The 23,382-nt window shown below is 34.0% G+C and overlaps 1 protein-coding gene across 3 annotated transcripts in view; it reads left to right on the top strand.

The window, feature by feature from the left end:
- Positions 1-6,606: 6,606 nt before the first annotated feature.
- Positions 6,607-23,382, top strand: part of LOC128155681 (sacsin-like) — a 90,580-nt gene continuing 73,804 nt past the window's right edge. Inside the window, exons 1-4 of one of the 3 annotated variants that reach the window (XR_008239633.1) lie at positions 6,614-6,729; positions 14,996-15,099; positions 17,857-17,964; positions 21,494-21,641. Coding sequence is in view for 1 of the 3 variants with exons in the window: in XM_052817512.1 (XP_052673472.1) it covers positions 14,998-15,099; positions 17,857-17,964; positions 21,494-21,682 (399 nt within the window). In the remaining 2 variants the exon portion in view is untranslated. Of the gene's footprint in view, positions 6,730-14,995; positions 15,100-17,856; positions 17,965-21,493 lie in introns of all 3 variants that reach the window. The other 2 variants (XM_052817512.1, XR_008239632.1) reach the window with 2 other exon arrangements.

Raw genomic sequence — 23,382 nt, 5'->3', positions numbered from 1 at the left:
GAGGCCCATGGGCCACATCGCTCACCTGAGGAACAATAGGTATGATAAAGTCAGCTTAATGGAGTCATAATACAAACAATCTGGACAATGTACAATAATACATGTAGATCCTGTATAAATAAAATCCATTTTCCCCCTTGGAACTCGGATAGCCCTGATTGCTGCCAATATTTACAAGAGCAGACTAATCACCGCTCCTGCACATATATAGGAACTCAACGTTACGCAGGCAGCTCAACCTAACGCAATCAGGGAGTGCCACACATTTGCGCTAGAAAGGCCTGAACACCAGCAGGGATGACCATACACTAGTGCTCTGCCTCAACCACCACCAATACAAGCAGGTATGACTGCACACTTGTATAAATGCGATATAAAGCAGGAATGACCGCTCACTTTGTATCGAAGGTTAGAAAACACAGATGTTCACACACTCAATCTATCCATACCTGTTCAAGTTTATGTATTTATTGAAGGTATTACAACACGTGTTTCGATCGAACACGTGTTTACCTGGTGTTTGTTATGAAGACTAACCAATTTGATTGGTTATTATATTTATAGAAAACCTGTTCTACAGGTATTCTCGTAAGGTACGCACGATTTGGTAAAGAATTGAGTTTTAAGTCATTCGAAGGCTCTCTCTCAGTGCAAGCAGACGTTTCTTAGCATTTACCTATGGCTAATACAGACCACGAGGAAGATATATTAATGGAAGAAGATACTGCTCATAGGCCTCCAGAACAGAATACAGCTAACGCATTCGCTTTGACCGACGCAGTTAAGCTGCTTTCTACGGCCATTTCTACACAATTTCAACAATTAACGGAGAAGTTACAAGAAGATAACAAATCTTCAGCACAGCAACTTTCTAAGAAATTCAAAGAAAATATAGCTGGAAAACTGAAGTACGAAGGGAATAAGAATTATTTTCGGTCGGCAGGTGGACGTCTTTATTTGACAGCGCTCATGATCCATCTCTTTTGAAGCTTGTGGAGTCCTTACCGAATTACTGCCTAAAATCAAAAGCCGAAAATACAGTAAAGAAATATAGGTACGCATTCAAAAACTTTTCCAAGTGGTGTAAAACATTTAAACCAACCATCGATCATTTACCAGCCTCCGATGTACATGTCGCATTATATTTAGCTTATCTCGCAAACACTTTTGATTCCTCTTCGAAGATAGAAGAAGCTACTCATGCAATCACATGGGCTCATGACATGGCTGGATTCCCTAATCCTTGGGATTCCACCTTTGTTAAGTTTGTGAAAGAAGGTTGTATCAGAGAACATAGTCACCCTGTCGTTAAGAAAGAACCGATTTCATCAGATATATTGTCTGCTGTTGTTGAAAAGTTTGGGAAGAGTGATGCAACACTATATGATCTTCGAACCTGTTGTATTTTTCTTTTAGGATATGCAGGTTTTTTGCGTTTTTCAGAAATTGTAAACATAAGAAGGTCACAATTAGTTTTTAGTGACTCTCATCTAACATTGTTTATTACAAAAAGCAAAACAGACGTTTACAAACAAGGTTCTTCTCTATGTATATCTAAAACGAATTCTCCTACTTGTCCTGTATCTATGCTTCTCCGATATTTACTTTTATCAGACATTGATGAAAAAGTCGGAAGACTTTATTTTTAGGCAAATTACATTTTGCAAGAAAAATAACTCATACAAGCTTAGAAATAATAAACAACCTTTGTCATATACAAGAGTACGAGAATTAGTGTTGTCTACATTGGACAGTCTAGGCTTAGATTCAAAGAAATATGGTGTTCATAGTTTGAGGTCGGGTGGGGCAACTGCTGCAGCCGCAGCAGGTGTCAGCGATCGTCTTTTTAAAAAACACGGGCGTTGGAAATCTGAAAATGCCAAAGATGGTTATGTGCACGAAAACTTACAAGTTAAACTGTCTGTTACCAAACAACTTGGGTTATAATTCAAATGTCTTTTCTTTCTTTATCGTCGAACTGCACTTCTGAGAGCGCTTCTGCATCTATATACGTGTTGTTATTTATTTTATAAATTATTTATGTTCGTTTGAGTGTTAACGAATAAGAACATAAATGTATTTATTGAAGGTATTACAACTGTTTCCATCGAACACGTGTTTACCTGGTGTTTGTTATGAAGACTAACCAATTTGATTGGTTATTATATTTATAGAAAACCTGTTCTACAGGTATTCTGGTAAGGTACGCACGATTTGGTAAAGAATTGAGTTTTAAGTCATTCGAAGGCTCTCTCTCAGTGCAAGCAGACGTTTCCCCACCCACCCGCCCTCAAAGATAGTCATAAATGTTTGGTTTTATGAAAAATATATATATAAATATTTTGCTAATATGTGTTGTTTTGTTTTTGTAGAGAAAAAGAACACAAGAAAATTGAATTATGTGATTGTATACATGTAATAATTAAACTGCACTTCTGAGAGCGCTTCTGCATCTATATACGTGTTGTTATTTATTTTATAAATTATTTATGTTCGTTTGAGTGTTAGCGAATAAGAACATACAACCCCAAACAGTCTCTCATCGTAATACAATAGGCACTGTCCCTATATATGTGCCGGCCTAAAATAATTCATAGTATCTAAAAATTGGAAATCAAAAATAAACAAACTAATCTGGCCTAACCCAAAACTTCTTATGCAGAACAACTTTTATACATTGAATATTTATTATTGTATAAAAATAATCATCACAATAATTGGTTAACAGTGGATGCATTAATTAAAATAATCAATAAATCAAGGGCAATAACTCAATACAGTAATACAAAAAGATTCTAATGAAAAAATAGCTGCCTGCTTCAATTTTATAGTCATATCACATGTTGAGTATTGCAGTTCTCAAATAAATCCTTTACAATTGATTATATATGGGATATATAGCTACATCAAACTCTGAACCTTCTTGTGAGGCCGAAGAATTGTCCTGGAGCCAAAGTTTTAACAATTATAAAGAATCATCTTGCTGATTAGTTTCTGAGAAGAAGATTTTTAAAGATTTACTCTATATATTCCTATGTAAAACTTTAACACCCCCCCCCCATGTCACCCTACCCCCCAGGGATCATGATTTTCACAACTTTGAATCTACACTACCTGAGGATACTTCCACACAAGTTTCAGCTTTCCTGGCTGATTAGTTTCTGAGAAGAAGATTTTTAAAGATTTACTCTATATATTTCTATGTAAAATGTTAACACCCCCCCCCCAATGTGGCCTCACCCTACCCCAGGGATCATGATTTTCACTACTTTGAATCTACACTACCTGAGGATGCTTCCACACAAGTTTCAGCTTTTCTGGCTGATTAGTTTCTGAGAAGAAGATTTTTAAAGATTTACTCTATATATTCCTATGTAAAATTTCGACACCCCCCCCCCCCATTGTGGCCCCACCCTACCCCCAGGGATCATGATTTTCACAACTTTGAATCTACACTACCTGAGGATGCTTTCACACAAGTTTCAGCTTTTCTGGCTGATTAGTTTCTGAGAAGAAGATTTTTAAAGATTTACTCTATATATTCCTATGTAAAACTTCGACCCCCCATATCGGCCCCACCCTACCCCGGGGGTCATGAATTTCACAACTTTGAATCAACACTACCTGAGGATGCTTCCACACAAGTTTCAGCTTTCCTGGCTGTTTAGTTTCTGAGAAGAAGATTTTTAAAGAATTACTCTATATATTCCTATGCAAAACTTCGACCCCCCATTGTGGCCCCACCCTACCCCCGGGGGTCATGAATTTCACAACTCTAAATCTACACTACCTGGGGATGCTTCCACACAAGTTTCAGCTTTCCTGGCTTTCTGGTTCTTGAGCAGAAGATTTTTGAAAATTTCTCAAAATTTTTCATTAATCCCCTTTGTCTAAGGATGATTTGTGCCAAGTTTGGTTGAAATTGGCCTAGTAGTTCTTGAGAAGATGTTGAAAATGTGAAAAGTTTACGGACAGACGGACAGACGCACGGACAGAAGGACGACAGACAAAATGTGATCAGAATAGCTCACTTGAGCTTTCAGCTCAGGTGAGCTAAAAATACAGGTCAAATTTAAACTTGGGTCCAGCCCGATGATTTTTGAAAGTCATCATGCCTCTTGAACTTAAAAGAAAATGAGTAATTTTCAGGGATTTATAATTTATTTTACAATCAAACAAGTGTTATATACTTTTGGCATTTGAAATTATTGTCCGTCTGCGGGGTTATTTGTGTCGTTTCGACACATCTAGTTAGGAGTGTCACATGTCTATTTTAGTGAAGGGCTTTCTTCCCGAGTCTCAGTTACTATAGTTAATGTGGTAAAAAACATACTAGTAGTTGAGTAGTAGTAGGAAATGGTCAGAAATGAGATGACAATTGCTTAATTAGGGTACTTCTAATATGTAACCAAACCAGATGGCGACTTACAATGTACCATATGAAGCTAGAAGCTTAAAATTTGTTACAATATCTAGGTTGTAATAGTATTATTCATTTTATAAGTTAAAATTTCGTTTCAACCTGACAGTTATTTTCTATTTGCATTGTAGATTAAACAGACTGTACAATGTTTGTCATATCTCTTTTTGTCTTGGATTAGTTACAGGTCATATCTACTCAGCTATCTATATGTAAACAAAGACAACAGAGGAGTCGTATTTACTTAACAAGTAAATGTGAACGTACATATACAGGTATGCCTGAACGCACGGTTTTCTAAAAACTGATAAATAATGAACTTGCATCTGGTTCAGTTTTCATAAAGTGTGATAATATTGTCCGAGTTGGCAATAAGCCTGTACATACTTCTATCGCTTGCACATTAATTTCTTATTTATTGCAATGAAGAGTTCATTTACTCAACTATATAGTACAATCTTTAAACGGTTGATACATATCACGGTACGGCTAGAAAATCATGGTTTCATCAATTTTTGTTAAATACTAATTCTCATGAATTTCGTTGTAGAGTTGATGCAGGATTAGGGCTCTCTCTCTCTCTCTCTCTCTCTCTCTCTCTCTCTCTCTCTCTCTCTCTCTCTCTCTCTCTCTCTCTCTCTCTCTCTCTCATATTTCACATACAACTGAATGTACATGTACATATACTAATAATTACAGTACAATAAATACAAATATTTTAGAAAGAAAATTCAGAGGGAACGGGTAGGCAAAATGATTAAAAACTACAAAAATCAAAATTATAAATAATGTAGAATATGGACAGAGGTCAATTCTGAGTAATAGTTGCCGAGGGCCACTAGCCCCCTCCCCTCCACGTTGCAACGTGCTTGTTCTTGCCCCCCTCCCCCGTGGCTACCTATCTCTCTATTATTGCTAAAAGAAATCTAAATTTAAACAAACAAACAAATTATTGATTTAAAAAATGCAACCCATATCTTTTGAACCCATTCAGTTCTGATTTCAGTAATGTTTATGTCTCAGTACAATGTTCACGGCCAGATGAATAACTGACATTGCCTACTGTAACCAATAAACAGATGGTTGCATAGGAAATTGTGTACTAAAACTTATATACTAGCATTTAAAATTTTGAACATCTTTGCAAAAATTAAGTAGGATTTTAATTTTACCTTAGCTTACTTAGCTGAAAACAAAATCTAATTTTAAAAAAAATGAATATTACTATTAAATTTTACCCTAGCTTACTTAGCTGAAAACAAAATCTAATTTAAAAAAAATGAATATTATGGGCTTTTACAAAGGACATCGACCATTAAAAAACTTAAAATAAGGTTTAACAAAAGAGACTCTTCAATAGATTATTTGCGTAGTTCTTCGGGTTCTTTGAATATTATTCATCGAATGTATTGGTATAATTTAATAGTAATATTCATTTTTTAAAAAATTAGAATCTATATTCATTGTAAACTGTAAAACGCAGTTGCTTGAGGACACTACATGTTTGAAAGTTTACTACTGTACCCTATGGGGAGTGAGGCTACCTAGTGACAATAAAATGATATAATCAATAGTAAGGTTTAAACCGTGTTCATAAAAAATGTAGGAGTTAATTATAGTTTCATTGTTAATAGTTAATATATAGTTTTCAAGATTTGTACATATACATTACATGTAGATAGAGTCTGGTCGAACTGAAATTATTGTTAAAACTTAAAATCAACCACTAAAACGGCAGATCAGAACCTCTCGTCAAGTTGAGAGAGAGAGAGAGAGAGAGAGAGAGAGAGAGAGAGAGAGAGAGAGATTGAAATTTTGGTCTTAACACTGAATAGCTTTTTGTTTATTTTAAAGACGCACAGTAGAATAATGAATATGATTATTAATTTTATTAAAACATGAGTAAAAAACCGATGATACTGTTTATGTACCGAGGGGAGGGGGTGTCTGCCCTGTCCTCAAGCAACTGTTATAGAGAGAAGGTCAACAGTCAATGATGATCAGACAGCCTTATATATCTGCGCATTACCCCCTCCTCTATGTGTTGGTTATGCACTCTCCTTGCTATTCTTCTACATGTGCAGTGTTTTCAAAAAATAATAAAAATCAATAGTCTACTTTTGCTTTAACTAGCCAGAAAAAACTACATCACGTGACAATCGTGTCCTTATATAACGTACAATTTACTTCCAGTGGCTTGCTTTTTTGCTGATATACAAATGTAGTTACACAGCATGGGAAACCGGTAAATTTAGCACGACCCAGGTTGGTGGCCAAAGAAGGCATTGTTCGTGTCCAGGAATCTGCGGGTAAGGACGAGTTAATGTTTATAGTCTCTAATTAACAGCTGATTAAGAATTTAAACGTTTTAGTTCGTTATTATGCTTCGTTTTCTTGATACGATGAACTATATGAATAAGCCTACTGGTAAGGGGATAACTCAGAGCTGCGTTCAAGGTCGTAGCAGCTAGCCTAGCCGCTAGGTCATAAATATCTAGGTCTATTGAACGGACCGCTAAGTTAGCAGCTAAGTGTCAGATTTGAAGATGAAAATATTCAACTAGCGACTTATTACATTGGCATAGTTTGTTTATTTCAAGCGGAAACATACATGTTAAAATTCATTATAACTTAAAGGATGAACAAAAAATCACTAAAAAATAGATTTCCTGTTTGTTACAAAGAGGTAACTAAGGTGGCCATCTTGAATTTGATGCCTATCATAAAATATTTAGGCTACGAATATCTACGTAGCGGCTAAGTAAAATGGAAAACTGGCGTTTCACTGAGAGTTGCAGGCCATTAAAAATACAGTTATCTGAAAACTGCTATTTAACTGGTAGGTATAAAACTGGTCAGATGAAGACACAAGAAAAATAAATGCTCAATCAATGGTATTTCAATGAAACTTGGAAAATCAATGAAAGTTCAATGGAATTTCAATGGAAAAAAGCCAGTTCTTTTCTCTAAGGGGCATGCTTGAATTTTCTCAGGTGCATGCATGCAGTCACCATATGCCAGTGCAGCAATCCATTTTGAAACTTATCTGATATAATGTTACAATGGTTGTAAAATACAGTCTAGATCGAGTTAATAGTGTGACATTTAAAAAATAGTATATATTAAATGGCTGCATAGCTGCATATCAATGCATGTCCATGTTTTGCAATTATGAACACATTCCTTGTGCGTATTTTAGCTGTCCGTCAGGTCATTGATTTTTTAAAAATTATCATGCACCCTGCACCCCAGTCTATGTCGATGAAGGATTTTAGAATTTTAATTTATATCAACGTTCAGTAATTTTCAAAGCTCAATTTAAAATAATAGGTGCACACTATCACAGACATTTGCACAAGCTAGAGTATTAAAACTGTTAATTTGCATTTGATACACCTGATTTCACACATGAAAACTTAGATTCTGTATTTTTATTTCCTTGTATTATATATATATATAATTTATATATAATTTATACCTATATAGCTGTTTGTTTCTATTACAAACATGCAGCAATAAATTATACAAAGCCAAAGTTATTTCTACATTATAAGCGTCACCTTCAAAATACCAAACTTGTTTTTTGGGGAGGGCAAAAATGATTTTTAGCTAACCGAGACGAAGTTAGAGGGAGCTAATATGCTATACCCCCGGCGTCAGTGTCCGCCAGGCACGGCATCGGTGTCGGCGTCAGGACCTGGTTAAAGTTTTTGTTGCAGGTACTGTATCTAAGTTATTACTTGTCCTATCTTCACCAAACTTGCATGGATGATGCATCTGGACCTACTTATGGACTTCAAAGACTTGGATGCTGAATCTGAATCTTTAATTTCAGATGCTGGAGGAGGTTAAGGTTTTTGGAGCACTAGGTTAAAGTTTTTGGTGCAGGTGCAATATCTATTAAGTTACTACTGGTCCGAACTTCACCAAACTTGCATGGATGGTGTGTCTTATGATACTGATGCACCAGACAGGCTTGAATGCCGAATCTGAGCCATAGGTTTTGGATGCTGGAGGCCGGCCGGAGGTGAGAGTTTTAAGAGCTGGTTTAAGTTTTTGGAGCAGGTGCCCTCTGATGATTATATCTAAGTTATTACTGGTCCTAACATCACCAAACTTGCATGGATGATGCATCTTATATGATACTGATGCACCTGACAGGCTTGCATGCTGAATCTGAGCCACAGGGTTTCGGATGCTGGATGAGGATTAGTTTTTTGGAACAGGTCAGTGAGGTCACATGTTTTATAGATAATAGTACTCTACTATTTCAAATTTGAATAGTTGATTTATTTATAATATAAATGAATTGCAACGGTAGCTTCAGATGCAGAGCCTTATCTCCATTTTCAAGGATGCTAAAAAAATCCCCTACCTTACTTAATAGATGTGTGATTTAACATGATTCCTATGGAATAGTATTGTATGATATGATATGGTTGTTCTTAAATGATTTACATGATTCCTATGATATAGTATTTGATGATATATGATATGGTTTTATATGATACAATATTATATTATATTGTAAAAAGTAATATGATACGATATGATATTGTATTGTATCATATTACTTTTCACAATATAATATAATATTGTATCATGATATTGTATTATATAATATTATTTTTGTATTGTATTTTATATTGTTTTATATGATATTGCAATATATATTAATATTAGATGATAACCCGCGAAAACGCAGGAATTAACACTTGACTCATTAATTTGATATAATGTTTGATATGTTAAACTAAATTTTTTGTTCATTTTTAGCTCACCTGAACCGAAGGTTCAAGTGAGCTTTTCTGATCACCCGTTGTCCGTCGTCCGTCCGTCCGTCCGTCCGTCTGTCCGTCCGTCTGTAAACTTTTCACATTTTCAACTTCTTCTCAAAAACCACTGGGCCAAATTTAACCAAATTTGGTACAAAGCATCCTTATGGAAAGGGGGTTATAAATTGTTAAAATAAAGGGCACAGCCCTTTTCAAAAGGGAGATAATTGCGAAACAGTAAGTTTAGGGTGCATGTCTTTAAAAATCTTCTTCTCAAGAACCACGGCACCAGAAATGCCAATATTTACACAAAAGCTTGTATATATAGTGAAGATTCTAAATTGTAAAAATCGTGACCCTCGGACCAAAACTGGGGCCCCAGGCGGGGTTCAAAGTTTAACATAGAAATACATAGGAAAATGTTTAAAAAATCTTCTTCTCAAGAACCACTGCACCAGAAATGCCAATATTTACACAAAAGCTTTTATATATAGTGAATATTCTAAATTGTAAAAATTGGTGACCCTCGGACCAAAACTGGGGCCCCAGGCGGGGTTCAAAGTTTAACATAGAAATACATAGGAAAATTTTTTAAAAATCTTCTTCTCAAGAACCACTGCACCAGAAATGCCAATATTTACACAAAAGCTTGTATACATAGTGAAGATTCTAAATTGTAAAAATCGTGACCCTCGGACCAAAACTGGGGCCCCAGGCGGGGTTCAAAGTTTAACATAGAAATACATAGGAAAATGTTTAAAAATCTTCTTCTCAAGAACCACTGCACCAGAAATGCCAATATTTACACAAAAGCTTGTATATATAGTGAAGATTTTAAATTGTAAAAATCGTGCCCCTCGGACCAAGACTGGGGCCCCAGGCGGGGTTCAAAGTTTAACATAGAAATACCTTAGGAAAATGTTTAAAAAATCTTCTTCTCAAGAACCACTGCACCAGAAATGCCAATATTTACACAAAAGCTTGCATGTATAATGAAGATTCTAAATTGTAGAAATCGTGACCCTCGGACCAAGACTGGGGCCCCAGGCGGGGTTCAAAGTTTAACATAGAACTACATATGAAAAATGTTTAAAAATTTTCTTCTCAAGAACCACTTCACCAAAAATGCCAATACATACACAAAAGCTTGTATACATAGTGAAGATTGTAAAAATCGTGACCCCCGAACAAAAAGTGGGGCCCCAGTAGGGGTTTAGATTTTAACATATGTAGGAAAATGTTTAAAAATCTTCTTCTCAAGAACCACTGCACCAGAAATTCCAATATTTACACAAAAGCTTGTATATATAGTGAAGATTTTAAATTGTAAAAATCGTGCCCCTCGGACCAAGACTGGGGCCCCAGGCGGGGTTCAAAGTTTAACATAGAAATACCTTAGGGAAATGTTTAAAAAATCTTCTTCTCAAGAACCACTGCACCAGAAATGCCAATATGTACACAAAAGCTTGTATGTATAATGAAGATTCTAAATTGTAGAAATCGTGACCCTCGGACCAAGACTGGGGCCCCAGGCGGGGTTCAAAGTTTAACATAGAACTACATATGAAAAATGTTTAAAAATTTTCTTCTCAAGAACCACTTCACCAAAAATGCCAATACATACACAAAAGCTTGTATACATAGTGAAGATTGTAAAAATCGTGACCCCCGAACAAAAAATGGGGCCCCAGTAGGGGTTTAGATTTTAACATATGTAGGAAAATGTTTTAAAATCTTCCTCTCAAGAACTATAGTGCAACTGTTTGGGATATTACTATGCATACATGTACATCCTTAAATAATGTAGATTCAAAAAATTGTAACTCCCGGACAATTGATGGGCACCAAGAGGGGTTCAAAATTTAAACATTTTAAAAAACATAAAGGAAAAGTTTAAAAATTTTCTTCTCAAGAACTTCAATGATTTAGTTTGTGGAATTTCTTTGCATGCATCCTTCGCATTTGTAGATTCCTAATTGGTAAAATCGTGACCCCCGGACCAATACTGGGGCCCCAAGATGGGGTCAAAATTTATTAAAGAAATATAAAGGTAACATGTTAAAAAATCTTCTTCTCGAGAACTACAATGCTTCAATTTGTGAGATTACTATCATGCATACAACCTTGGATAATGAAGGTTCGACAGTTTTAAAATAGTGACCCCTGGACTAATACTAGAGACCCAAGATGGGTTTAAAGTTAAATGTAGAAGTACCGGTATATATGGAAAATGTTTAAAAATCTTCTTTTCGAGAACTACAATGCATCAATTTGTCAGATAACTACGTCAGCACCCTCAAATAGTGTAGATTCGAAATTATAAAAGCCGTGATCTCAATCTAATACTGGGGCCCCAAGAGGTGTTCAAAGTTTAGCATAGAAATATAGAGGGAAAATGTTGAAAAATCTTTTTCTAGGGAACTATAATGCTTCAGCTTGTGAGATAACTAGGCAAGCATCCTTAAATAATGTAGATTCCAAATAATTAAAACTTTAGCACTGGACTAATACTGTGGCCCCAAGAGGGGTTCAAAGTTTAACATAGAAAGATATATTGAAAATGTTTTTAAAAAGTTTTTCTCTAGAACTATAATGCTACAGTTTGTGAGATTACTATGCAAGGATCCTCAAATTGTGTAAACTCTAATGTAGTGGAACCAAGAGTTATCTTTCTTGTGTTCTGTACAGTCTGAGAGTTATTCCTCTTGAAGTGGAACTCTGCTATGTTCAGTTTTTCAGGTTGTGTACGTGCGGTCTCACCGCAGTGCTTCACATTTTCATTCCTATGTTACTATTTATGTTGTTCAAGCCAACCATAAACCTCGGACCATAACTGGGTCCCCAGAAAGGGGTTCAATGTTTAAAATAGAAAAAGCATATGCTACGAAATGTAATGTTACAAGGAACTGCTGTTCAGGTGAGCGATGTGGCCCATGGGCCTCTTGTTGTATATACTTTGTCTGATATTTCCTTATCTTACTCTTTTAAAATTGAAATTTAAAAACAAACTGATTTTTTTATTATATTCATTTCAAACCAGTGAATGCGTGGGTTTGTAGTGTATCTGTCTCTAAATTTGGTTCTTTAGGTCAATTTTCAATATTATTTCTATTACTGTCCCAAATAAAAATTTCAGATAAAAACAATCTGGAGAGGGAGGGGGGCATTCCCATTAAACTTTTCCGTTTTATGCATACATCATTTATCCTTATAGACGTATAGCATACAATAATCTGTTCATTAATGTTTACAAATAAATGTTTATGGTAATTCAACCAATCTGTCCTGGTATGAAAATTTATGAAATTAAAACATGCTAGGTTGTGCATTATTCATTCATTTGCATGCATATTTTAAACAACTCGCCCTATACACTTTCCGCCATGATGTCAATTAAGCAACCCGTTTCTGGACATCCGGCTCTAGAATGTTCTTAATTTCCATTAATACCAAAGTCGCAATAATTGTTCCATTTTATTTATCAAATGTTTAATCGAAGTGTGATCCAAGGTTTTTGCCTGCGATGCTTAAAAACTTGTCCTGCACTTTTCGTTAATTAGTCAATCCGCGTTCTTAGTTACCCCGTTCTGGGCAGTTCTATCCCATTCTCTCACCAGAGGTCGTGCATCGTAAGCGACTTCAGAGTATCAAAATTAAAATCGCCCACTAAAGAAACGAATTGACTCATTTTATTTATTCGACATTTGTCAAATTTTAACTTCTATGCTTTCTTTATATAGGCTCATGGTAAATATATTCACTCTTTACGTAATCATTCAATATCATTTCATTGCAAGTATATATTTTAATCGAGACTACCCCTGACTTGGATCTGCCAAAGCGTGTCCACCACCTTACTCTCAGTTTTGCTATTTCGGGCTTGTTTATCAAAATTGAAAGCAGCTAGGTTTTTAATTAATTTTACAATAATAACTTATCAGTTAAAATTCAAATATACCTTATGGACAACATTTAAATACATGTGTTGAAATACCAAAGGTGTGAGCAAGTACTCTGGTGCAGGCATTTTGTAGTTTATTTGCAAAATGCCTTAATTTATAACTAAGTATAGATTGTATCATATGATATGACATTATATACAGTTGTTGACTGGGGTCGAGGGCAACAGTTGATCTGTCAGACCTGCTCGCAAACTGTTGCCCAAGGCTGAAGGCTGCGGGCAACAGTTTGCGTGCCGGTCCGACAGATCAACTGTTGCCCGAGACACAGTCAAAAACTGTTTTGTTATACCCTTCTAATCAATAATACGTTTTCACGGAATGTGACGTCATCGGTCAAAAGTCTTCTTTATTTAACAGTCAATTTTAAAAGTTCCAATCCAACAGTTCCCATCCAACAGTCAAACTGCTGGACTTTTTTTCGTATAGAGTTACAATGTATATAGTAATTGTTTTACAGGGGAATAACAATTAATGTACATTATATCATATCATATGATACGATATTGTATAATATGATATTATTTTATATAATATTATTATATCACATTAAGTTGTATTTTATGATATTTTAATATAGAATATTGCATCATATGATACAATATTTATTTTTTGATATTTTATTATATAATATATTACTTTATCACCTGATATTGTATCATATAATATGATACAATGTTGTATCAAATTATATTATATCATATTTTGTATTAAATATGATACAATATCGTACAATATAATATCATATGTTACAATATTTCTAATCTATTATGTGATACAACATTGAATCATATAATACTATATTGTACGTATCATGATATATTTATTAACCGGGTTTTCCAACAGAAAAATCCGGTTATTAAATTGGTGAAAATGGCGGGCGGGCGGGCGGCTGCCAAAAGGGTACCCTCATTGTACTGGTAACTCCTCCTACAGTTCTCAAGATAGGAAGTTGTTCTTTTGCAGATCAATTGTACATATATCAGAAGTGTGCATATTGCTAGGATTTTAATTTCCGATAATTTATCGAAAAAATACCAGCTTTTGAACTTAGTCATTTTTTGGCAAAATGTTGCATATAGGGAACCCTCATTGTACGGATAACTCCTCCTACAGTTCTCAAGATTGGAAGTTGTTCTTTTGCAAATCAATTGTACATATATCAGAGGTGTGCATATTGCTAGGATTTTGATTTCCGATAATTTATCGAAAAAATACCAGCTTTTGAACTTAGTCATTTTTTGGCAAAATGTTGCATATAGGGTACCCTCATTGTACGGATAACTCCTCCTAGAGTTCTCAAGATAGGAAGTTATTCTTTTGCAGATCAATTGTACATTTATCAGAGGTGTGCATATTGCTAGCATTTTGATTTCCGATAATTTATGAAAAAAATACTAGCTTTTGAACTTAGTCATTTTTTGGCAAAATGTTGCATATACATGTAGGGTACTCCATTTCACTGGATAAGGGTTGACATGGATTATGGATACAGTTTACATAAAAGAAAACCCGGTTTGCTGTCACATTGACAGCTTTTCACTTGTTTATATTATGAAATTGTATTATGTGATCGAATACAATAATGTATGTACATGATACAATATCATATCATATGTTACAATATCATATTGCATCATTATTCATTACAGTATTATATTGTATTATATGCTATATATATTGTAAGTATCATAGGATGCAGTATCGATATGATATTATTGTATTAATAAACTTATGATTTTCATATAATATGCTAAAGGTGGTCTCATAAAGGTGATGACTTGTCTCAGTGAGCTTTGTAATCTGTGATTAACTATGTTTTAAAAATGTTTTATCAACAGGCATGGCAGAGAAATTAAAATACCATGCATTCAAGAGGAACACTCTTCTTGAGGAGCTACAAACTATTCTACACGAGTACCCAGACAATGAGCAAATTATTAAGGTGAGAGACCTTTATTCGTGTTAAAGTTAATTACGAGCAAATTAATGATCAATGGAATGAGATATTAATACATGTACTTGTTTCTGTTTGCATTTATTAGTTTATAAGTAACTAATTTATTTATTAAAGTGTTGTACGTGTTACAATTTGTACCAGGTATTTCAGTAATTAAACCCTGTGCAACAAGTTTGGGGTGAGGAATATGATATTTTGGACCCATCTTTTAGTCAGTCAATCGGTCATTCTAATATATGCATGAGTTATTATAAATTAAGTCCTGTTTTTTTTTTTGGAAGCTCAACTCCTTTTAAACAGACTAGCTGCTGCAAAGAATTCCATAAAACTTTGAAGGAACATGTACATTAGTAATTAAGCATGCAGACAATGCATGCATGTGTACTTGAGATCTGCATACTAGGATATTCAGATTCCTTTTATTTTATGAATTTTCCCCAAAATAAACTTAAGTACAAGACCCATCTATACCATTATTGAATATATATGTACGTACTACCGTGATTATTTTTCAGAAAATTTTGATTCCTTATAATAATTATATTTTCTTTGAATTTTGCCCCTTTCAAACTTATATATGGTATTAATTGACTTAGATTGAATAATTATATGTAGTAAAACACAGTTATAAATTAATGAACTGTGCCAGGAATGAACAATTTTGCTTAATGTAATTTTATAAGCATAATTCGTTATATCCGTCAAATTAAATTACAACATGTAATATAGTCATGTGATATAAAAAACACTTCTGTAAGCGTTAATTCATTATAAATGTGTTTGCTATAATTGTGATTTACTGTATTAAAATTACTGAAACAGTGTGTCACTGCAACTCCTCTTTAAATATTTTTAGGGAGCATAGCTAATTAGGGCAGACTAGTGAAGTGCAATCTCTATTTGCCTGAGTGCTCAGTTAAAAGAAAAATAGCCAAATTACCTCTACACATTAGTCAAAATTTTGACAGCATCCCAATGCCTCCATTCCTGTATTTTTTGCTGAGAAACATAAAAAAACAAAACTTTATTATTTTACTTGAAATATGAAGAAGTCTTAACTGTAATGCAATTAGCAGAGGATGTAAAATTTATTTACTAGTTACAAATTTTGACGGATTTTCATTAAATTTATACCAAATGTTTATACAACTATTACCTTGGTCAAGTACGAAAATCAGCATTGGTCGATAATTTTTGTTGGAGTTATGGGACTTTGACCACAATAATGACTCCGTTTTATCAAAAAATTGACATTGTAAGCGCTCTCATGCCTACAAATTTTGACGGATTTTCATGAAATTTATACCAAATGTTTATACCACTAATACGAGGGTCAATCAAAAAATACGAAGACTTTTGTCATAGCTATGTTACTGAACGTCATATCATTACTAAATTTGGTAGACATAATTTAGCAACATTTTCAAACAATTTCCAAGGAAAAAAGTTAATAGATTCCTTTATTTCTAAGAATTATTTAGAATCTAATCCTGCAAAAATGAGGTCACGGCGCACGGTCAAAATTTGTGTAATGTCAACAATAATCCATATAATGTTGAAAGTAAAATCTTTATAAATTGGGCTTAAAAACAAATGATATTGAAACCTCAAATTAAGTTTTGTCTTGGTATTCTAAGTTCCAAACAATGACAGGATATAACGTTTTGTCGAACAGATATTAATAACTAAAGACAGATAGTCCTCTTTAGAATTGACTAAAAACATCGAAGTCGCTGGACGTCACGGCGCAACGAGAGGTACAAACAAAATGGATTTAACACAGGAAAAAGCCGACACAGGCTGTGAAAATGCTCAATTGTGCAAAAAATAAGTCAACAATTTTTTGCAAGTTTGTGTTTAACTGTAATAAATTTTGTGGGGGTGGTGATAATTGTATTTCGAATATAAAACAGTTCGAAAGAGAGTAGAATATCTGTAAATATTTGGTAAAAAAAAAATAAGTAACGTCAACCGACTTCTAGGGTTATCCTTGCTATAAATTAAGAGATACACGGTTAGAAAATGAAAACTTTGAAGAACTAACTTATGATTCTCGAACAGATGTGTGCAAGTAAGATGTTAAGTGGTTCAGTGTCATTTTGAATTGTAAGGAGAAAGGCACAAGAAACTAAGCGTGATGAAAAGATGGGGTATATCTATAAACTGTGCGTGTTTAATCTTGATGTCGTGTTTTGAACGGTACCGTGCGCCGTGGTGACAAAACATGTTGTTTTTAAAAAGGGGTAACAAAAATACCGTTTCATCAAATGGACTAAAACTTCGCATATCAATAACATAAGTGTTGGTGCCCAGATTAATCTGTTAAGTATGACTCTCATTAAAAATATATGATAGACAGCCAAATTGTCTTCGTATTTTTTGATTGACCCTCGTACCTTGGTCAAGTTCCTAAATCAGCCTTGGTCGATACTAGTATACTGCTTGACCGGCAGGGGACCCAGGAATTCTATTCTTGTTATGATAAGCTTAACTGTTTGAATTAGCATTATTGATACAAAATTTGAATGCAAAAACGTAATTATTCATTCAACATTAGGTGAATTATTTCTTTAATAAATTTTTTGAAAGATATGAAACATTAGTTCATACACAGCAATTAGGTTTTATCATTTATAGGCATTTAAACAACATGGAATTCAGCCAAACTCAATGGGAAAAAACAACTTACTGTAAATAAATGCATATAACCATGAATATATATACTGTCATATTGAATTTCAGGAGTTGCTTCAAAATGCAGAGGATGCAGGGGCTCGTGTTGTCAAGATGGGGTTTTGTCCTTCATCAAGATCACAACATCTTCCTGACCCATACAAAAAATATTTATCGGTAATTCTTCTGTTTTCATTATTATAAACACGATCAAGTATTTATAGCGGATATATTCATATAGTCATAATAACTTGAATTCATATTAAACTGTTGAGCCATGCAGTTAATTTGACTGTTAGTAATTTTTAACTGCACTGTCAAATCAATTACTCAGTATAAAAATATAATTGTGAATAGAGTTATAAATTATCAAAAGGACTAAGTGCGGTTTTATGCAATTTTTGCCCCCCAAAATGAAAGTTTTAGAAAGAGCTTTAAAATAAGGTGAAAGATAGTTAAAATCATATTGGAAATAAAGGTGTAAAAGGTTATCACCACAGTGACGTCATAATGTAGAAATGACGTCATGAATTTTGCATTATTTTGATTAATTGATGTTTTGTAGCAAAATATGGGTGTTTTCCGATGGTTTTTCGACTGGGAAACATCGAGCGCAGGCTTGCTCAAGTACCATTTTTTAGTATAATATGTACAACTATCTGAAGAAAAACATATCTTAAAATCGCACTTGAGCAGACCTGCGCTCTATACTTCCGAATGTAAAATATAGAGCAAAAATGAGAATATCTTCATTTGTTTGCAAATTTGCGGGAATTAGGTCATTTAAGTGACGTCATAGATAAACAGCGAGTGAGTAATGCTGACTAAAATCAAGATTAAAGTTATAGGCATCCTCTTTACAATTATTTGTGAAGATTTCATTTTCATGCGATACTATTTAAAAATTGGTTGAAATCGGGGGCAGATATTTGACCATACCGCACATAGTCCTTTGATACATATCGGTATATTTAATAAACAAAATGTACATTATATGTCACATTGTAAAAAGATACTGTAAGTCGTTTTAATTCCACAGTGTTAAAATTTCACAATTTCTAATTAAGTACCAATCGCGATGATTTTAATTTCACTCTGCTAGAAAATCAATTGATCAGAATATAAGGATTAAAACATTTTTCGAAACTAATGGTAGTATTCACGATGGGTTTAATTTTGCAAGAAAATGATGAATCGCGAACATAGTGAAATTAAAACCATCGTGATTATTTGCCAATCTACAGTACTGTATTGCTTAAATATTTTTAATGATGATCAACTTTTAACTTTACTTCATTATAGTTTTAAAAATTTTGTGGTCATAAAAATTAAGACATTAATATTCTTAAATATTATTTAAATTGGTTGATATGTAGACACTTTTAACGATTTTTATAAAAGGTAATTCATGATAACTTCCAAGATATGTCATGTATACAATCTAGAGTGGGAAGCTATATATATAGGGGCCTGCTTGTTGGTTGTCCATGGGTAGATCTCTGACTGTTCTTTCATATGCATTTATTTTATTAATCAGCATTCTTCCAACCTCAAAGAACATGGGCCCCTGGAATAAGCCAAGGAATAAACCCACTTAATTAAGTTCATTTTAAAAACCTGCATTTTTTTCTTACAAATACCACTTTTGTTCCATTTATTAAGCATATATGTATTATTCATTTGCATTCAGTATTGCCAAAACCTGACTTCAAATTTAACTGATATTAAGACATCAAAATAATTATTTATATATGCTAATTGAGCAACAAAATGCTAATGAAATCATTTGTTCAGACTATAGATTTTTATACAGTGGGTCATCATACCATTTTTTTAAGAGCTGTACTTATCAAACATGTAAATGTCTTATCTTTTTCAATTTTCAAAAAAATATTACTAAGACGGCCCACTCTGTTGTATAAATAACAAGTTTTCCTCCTTCAGTTTTCAAGATGATCACCAAATGGTAAAGAACAAATTATGTTTGCGCAATACCTAATTGAATTTGTTATTTAAATGGATTAAAACATGTGATTCCATGGTGAGGCAATTAGCAAGGAGTTCTGGGATCATAAGTACTATACTGAAGTAGGTGTTCGATTCCTATGAATCTTGTTGTAAATATTTTTCATGTCTTTAATTGTTTTAATTTATACTTTCGAAAAACTCATTTGATGTAAAGAAAGTAAAAATTGCCTTTTATTATGAATTAAACACATTGTACTTAATCATTTTATGGTTATATAGTTTATGGCTAAATAAGTTATCTTTTTTTAGTATTATTTTTCTAAATTAACATGTTACTTTGTTGAGGGGGCCCAAATTATGGACCTTAAGACAAAGGATTGGAATTCTTTATTCTATGCACGTGCACATAATTAATTCTCTGGAGATACATGTATGAAAGAACAGGAATAAAAATATTTAAAGTTAATAAACATATTATACTAAATGCGCGATTGTCATTTGAAACATACTATAGTGATAGTGTTGTGGTCACTTGTTGGCATATGCCTCAGCTTAATTGTTCCCCCAGGTTCTTTGCATATTTCTTTGTCTTAGGAAATACAGCCTAAAACTAGCTTGATCACATTCTTTTCAAGGTACCCCGTTCTACTTTCCTACTTGAAGCATGAGTGAACCGTGAGCGCACTCTGAGTGAACTGTGAGTGCATGCACGCTGAGCATAATTCAGTGAATGCTAATATGAGTGGCGAACAAAGAGCACAAACGGAGTGCAAAATGAACGGTTAATGCACGGTGAACGATATTTGAATGCAAAATGTACAATTTATTCGAAGTGCCTTCAAGTTGGGAGTTATCCTGACATTGAATTTCGTCCGTAATATGGAAAAAAATAGCAAATAAACTAGTACATGTACATGTACACTGCCGCTCTCATGAAAGTTGGCAAAACAATTCTATCTTATCATATTCTCGTATCCCACAACCTATCCTGCAAAAAATCTTTACCCTATCCTATCCTATCCTATCCTATCCCATACCATTTATATTTAGGAATAAGAGTTAAATACAATGAAATTTAAGAGAATAATTTATGAACAAATTATCGAATAATGTAATGAATTATAAATAGTGCCTGTTCGGGAGGGTGACAGTTGAAATTGATACCCCAGAGAAAACCATTGTCAAGGAAATGTCTTAACTTTAAAGAAAATTTCACTGCTTTTATTTTTCTTATTTATTCACATTATTTCAAACGCATATTAAATGACTTCTTTAGAAATGACGTGAAAAAACATACAACTGTATTCTTGTTGTCTTAAAAAAGTGGATCCGACCAAGAATTTTAACTTTAAATTCTACAGATTAAATTCTGATTAAAATGATGTTTCTGGTGTGTAATATAAATTCTTTCTAACTTAATGCACGCATTCTTTTCTCATTTTGTTGTGACTGACAAAGTCGGATCCTTTCAATTTGGAGTTCAGTATGAAAATGAATGAAAACAGACTGAACGATAAGTGAACGGAGAACGAACGGTTAGAGAAAGGTGAATGCACAGTGGGCGCATGGTGTCGAGCGCTTTATGAATGGTGAACGCAAACTGAGGGAAGCGGAGAGTGCAAGTTAACACACAGTTAGCTCACGGTGAACACACATAAAAATTGGATAGTAGAACGTTTCAGAGACTGTACAAATAATATTATATGACTTAAAATTCAAACATCCTTCATTATTTTAGGGTCCAGCATTTTGTTTCTACAATGACTCGGTCTTTGAAGAGAAGGATTGGGAAGGAATAACAATGGTCAGAAAGAGCAACAAACATGACGATCCACTGAAAGTGGGAAAGTTTGGAATAGGATTCAAGTCAGTGTTTCACATAACAGGTAGAGTATTACTCAAAGTGGGATTTTCAGATAATTCATAAAATGCATGCATTGCTCTAACTTTTTCACAGATTAATTTATTAATAAATAGAATATGCAAAGTGAGTGTTAAGTTCAACACAATTAAGATACCTCGAATTGATAAACATAAATACCACAAAACTAGAGCAGTCAGGATTAGGGGTCTTGGTTTCAGTTATTAGGGCTCTGCTTTGCACCCGTGCCTTGTACTGACCAGTCTGTCCATCCCTCTGTCTGTCCATCTAAGATCACTTAATTGTCAGGAGCATAACGGTAAGATTCCAAAATCTGGTGGTCAGGCTGAAGTCCAATGGTTGTCAGTTTAAGTCGAATGGTCTGGACCAAAGTCTGATGGTTTGGTGACGATACAAACACCAATGTATGTTGTGGGTATATAACATCAGACCAGCGGTTTCTGTCCAGAGCAGTTTTTGTCCGTTTGAAGGGAAGTGCATGAATTGTAAATTAAAGTCGGAATATTCATTATAATGATGACAAGAAAGTGTTAACTGAGACACAGGTGCATATTGCATCAAACTACCTGTTGCACTTTTAAAATATGCTTTAAATAAGTTGATAACAATCAAATCAAAGATACATGTAGATACATGCAACTTGGGGTAGAAGATGTTTGATTGAAATTATTTAGCTGAATTTTTCTTCTTGATTTTTAATTCAATTTGATTTTATTTCATTTTTATATGCCTATTATACTTTATTATGATGCATACAGCGGGACCATATCATGCATAACGGAAACAATATTTATGCTATTGAGTCTAATTAGAACCATCGGACTATAGCATGTCAAACCATCGGTCTTTGGCTTGTCATACCATCGGAGTTAATGGAAAAGACTATCAAACTTTCGCATGACCATCAGACTTAAGAGTCCCATCACACTTTATAGTTCTGCATCTCCTCTCTACCTTTGGCCCAATCTGGCTCAAACTTCACCCACAGAGTGCCTTATGGTAAAAAGTGTGCAGTGACCTTTAACCAAGGTTCTAGGTATAAAGTTTAGTTCATTATTATGATAGCATAATTATGTAAAAATCCTTGTCTTGATCATGTATATTCTCCCCTCAGCGTAATCTGGCTTATACTTAACCCACAGAGTGCCTTTGGTCAAATGGTCTGCAGTGACTTAGAATGAAGTTTCTAGGTCAAGGGTCAAGGCCATATCAGACCACACCATTTTTTTTCTCAGAGCGTATATACTCTTCCATTAGCCCCATCTGGCTCACACTTCATATATCTTTTGGGTAAAGGGTGTGCTGTGACTTTGAATCAAGTTTTAAGGTCTTTCAAGGTCAAGTGAGAAGGTCTTAGCAGAACTCTTTAAAATACATTATAGACTATAATTTATTTCCCATTGGCTTAATTTTGCTCATATTGAACCATAAGAATGCTTTTAGGTAAAGGGTAATGAGCTTGAATTAAAGCTTAATGCCAACTGGAAAATGTTTAAGTCATAGGTTAAGGTCAAAGAAAAATCCTCTGAAATGATTTTTATTCTATTGTCCATGATTTAAGTAGGGTCCTTTGAGATGTCCACTATCTCAATGATGTCTTGTTTGATTGAAGATTCTAATCGTCCTTCAAAATAAGAGTGGGATTACATATGTCAAATTGTATTATTGTTGGGAAACAATCTATTAAAATTAAAAACCCATGAGACTGAGTAATCTGATACCATTCCAGAATGTTTTCTTTATCT

Source organism: Crassostrea angulata, chromosome 7 (assembly GCF_025612915.1).
Source record: "Crassostrea angulata isolate pt1a10 chromosome 7, ASM2561291v2, whole genome shotgun sequence".
NCBI classification, from domain to species: Eukaryota; Metazoa; Mollusca; class Bivalvia; order Ostreida; family Ostreidae; genus Magallana; species Magallana angulata.
Note: the sequence above shows the minus strand (reverse complement) of the source record. Positions and strands in the feature narration are given on the sequence as shown.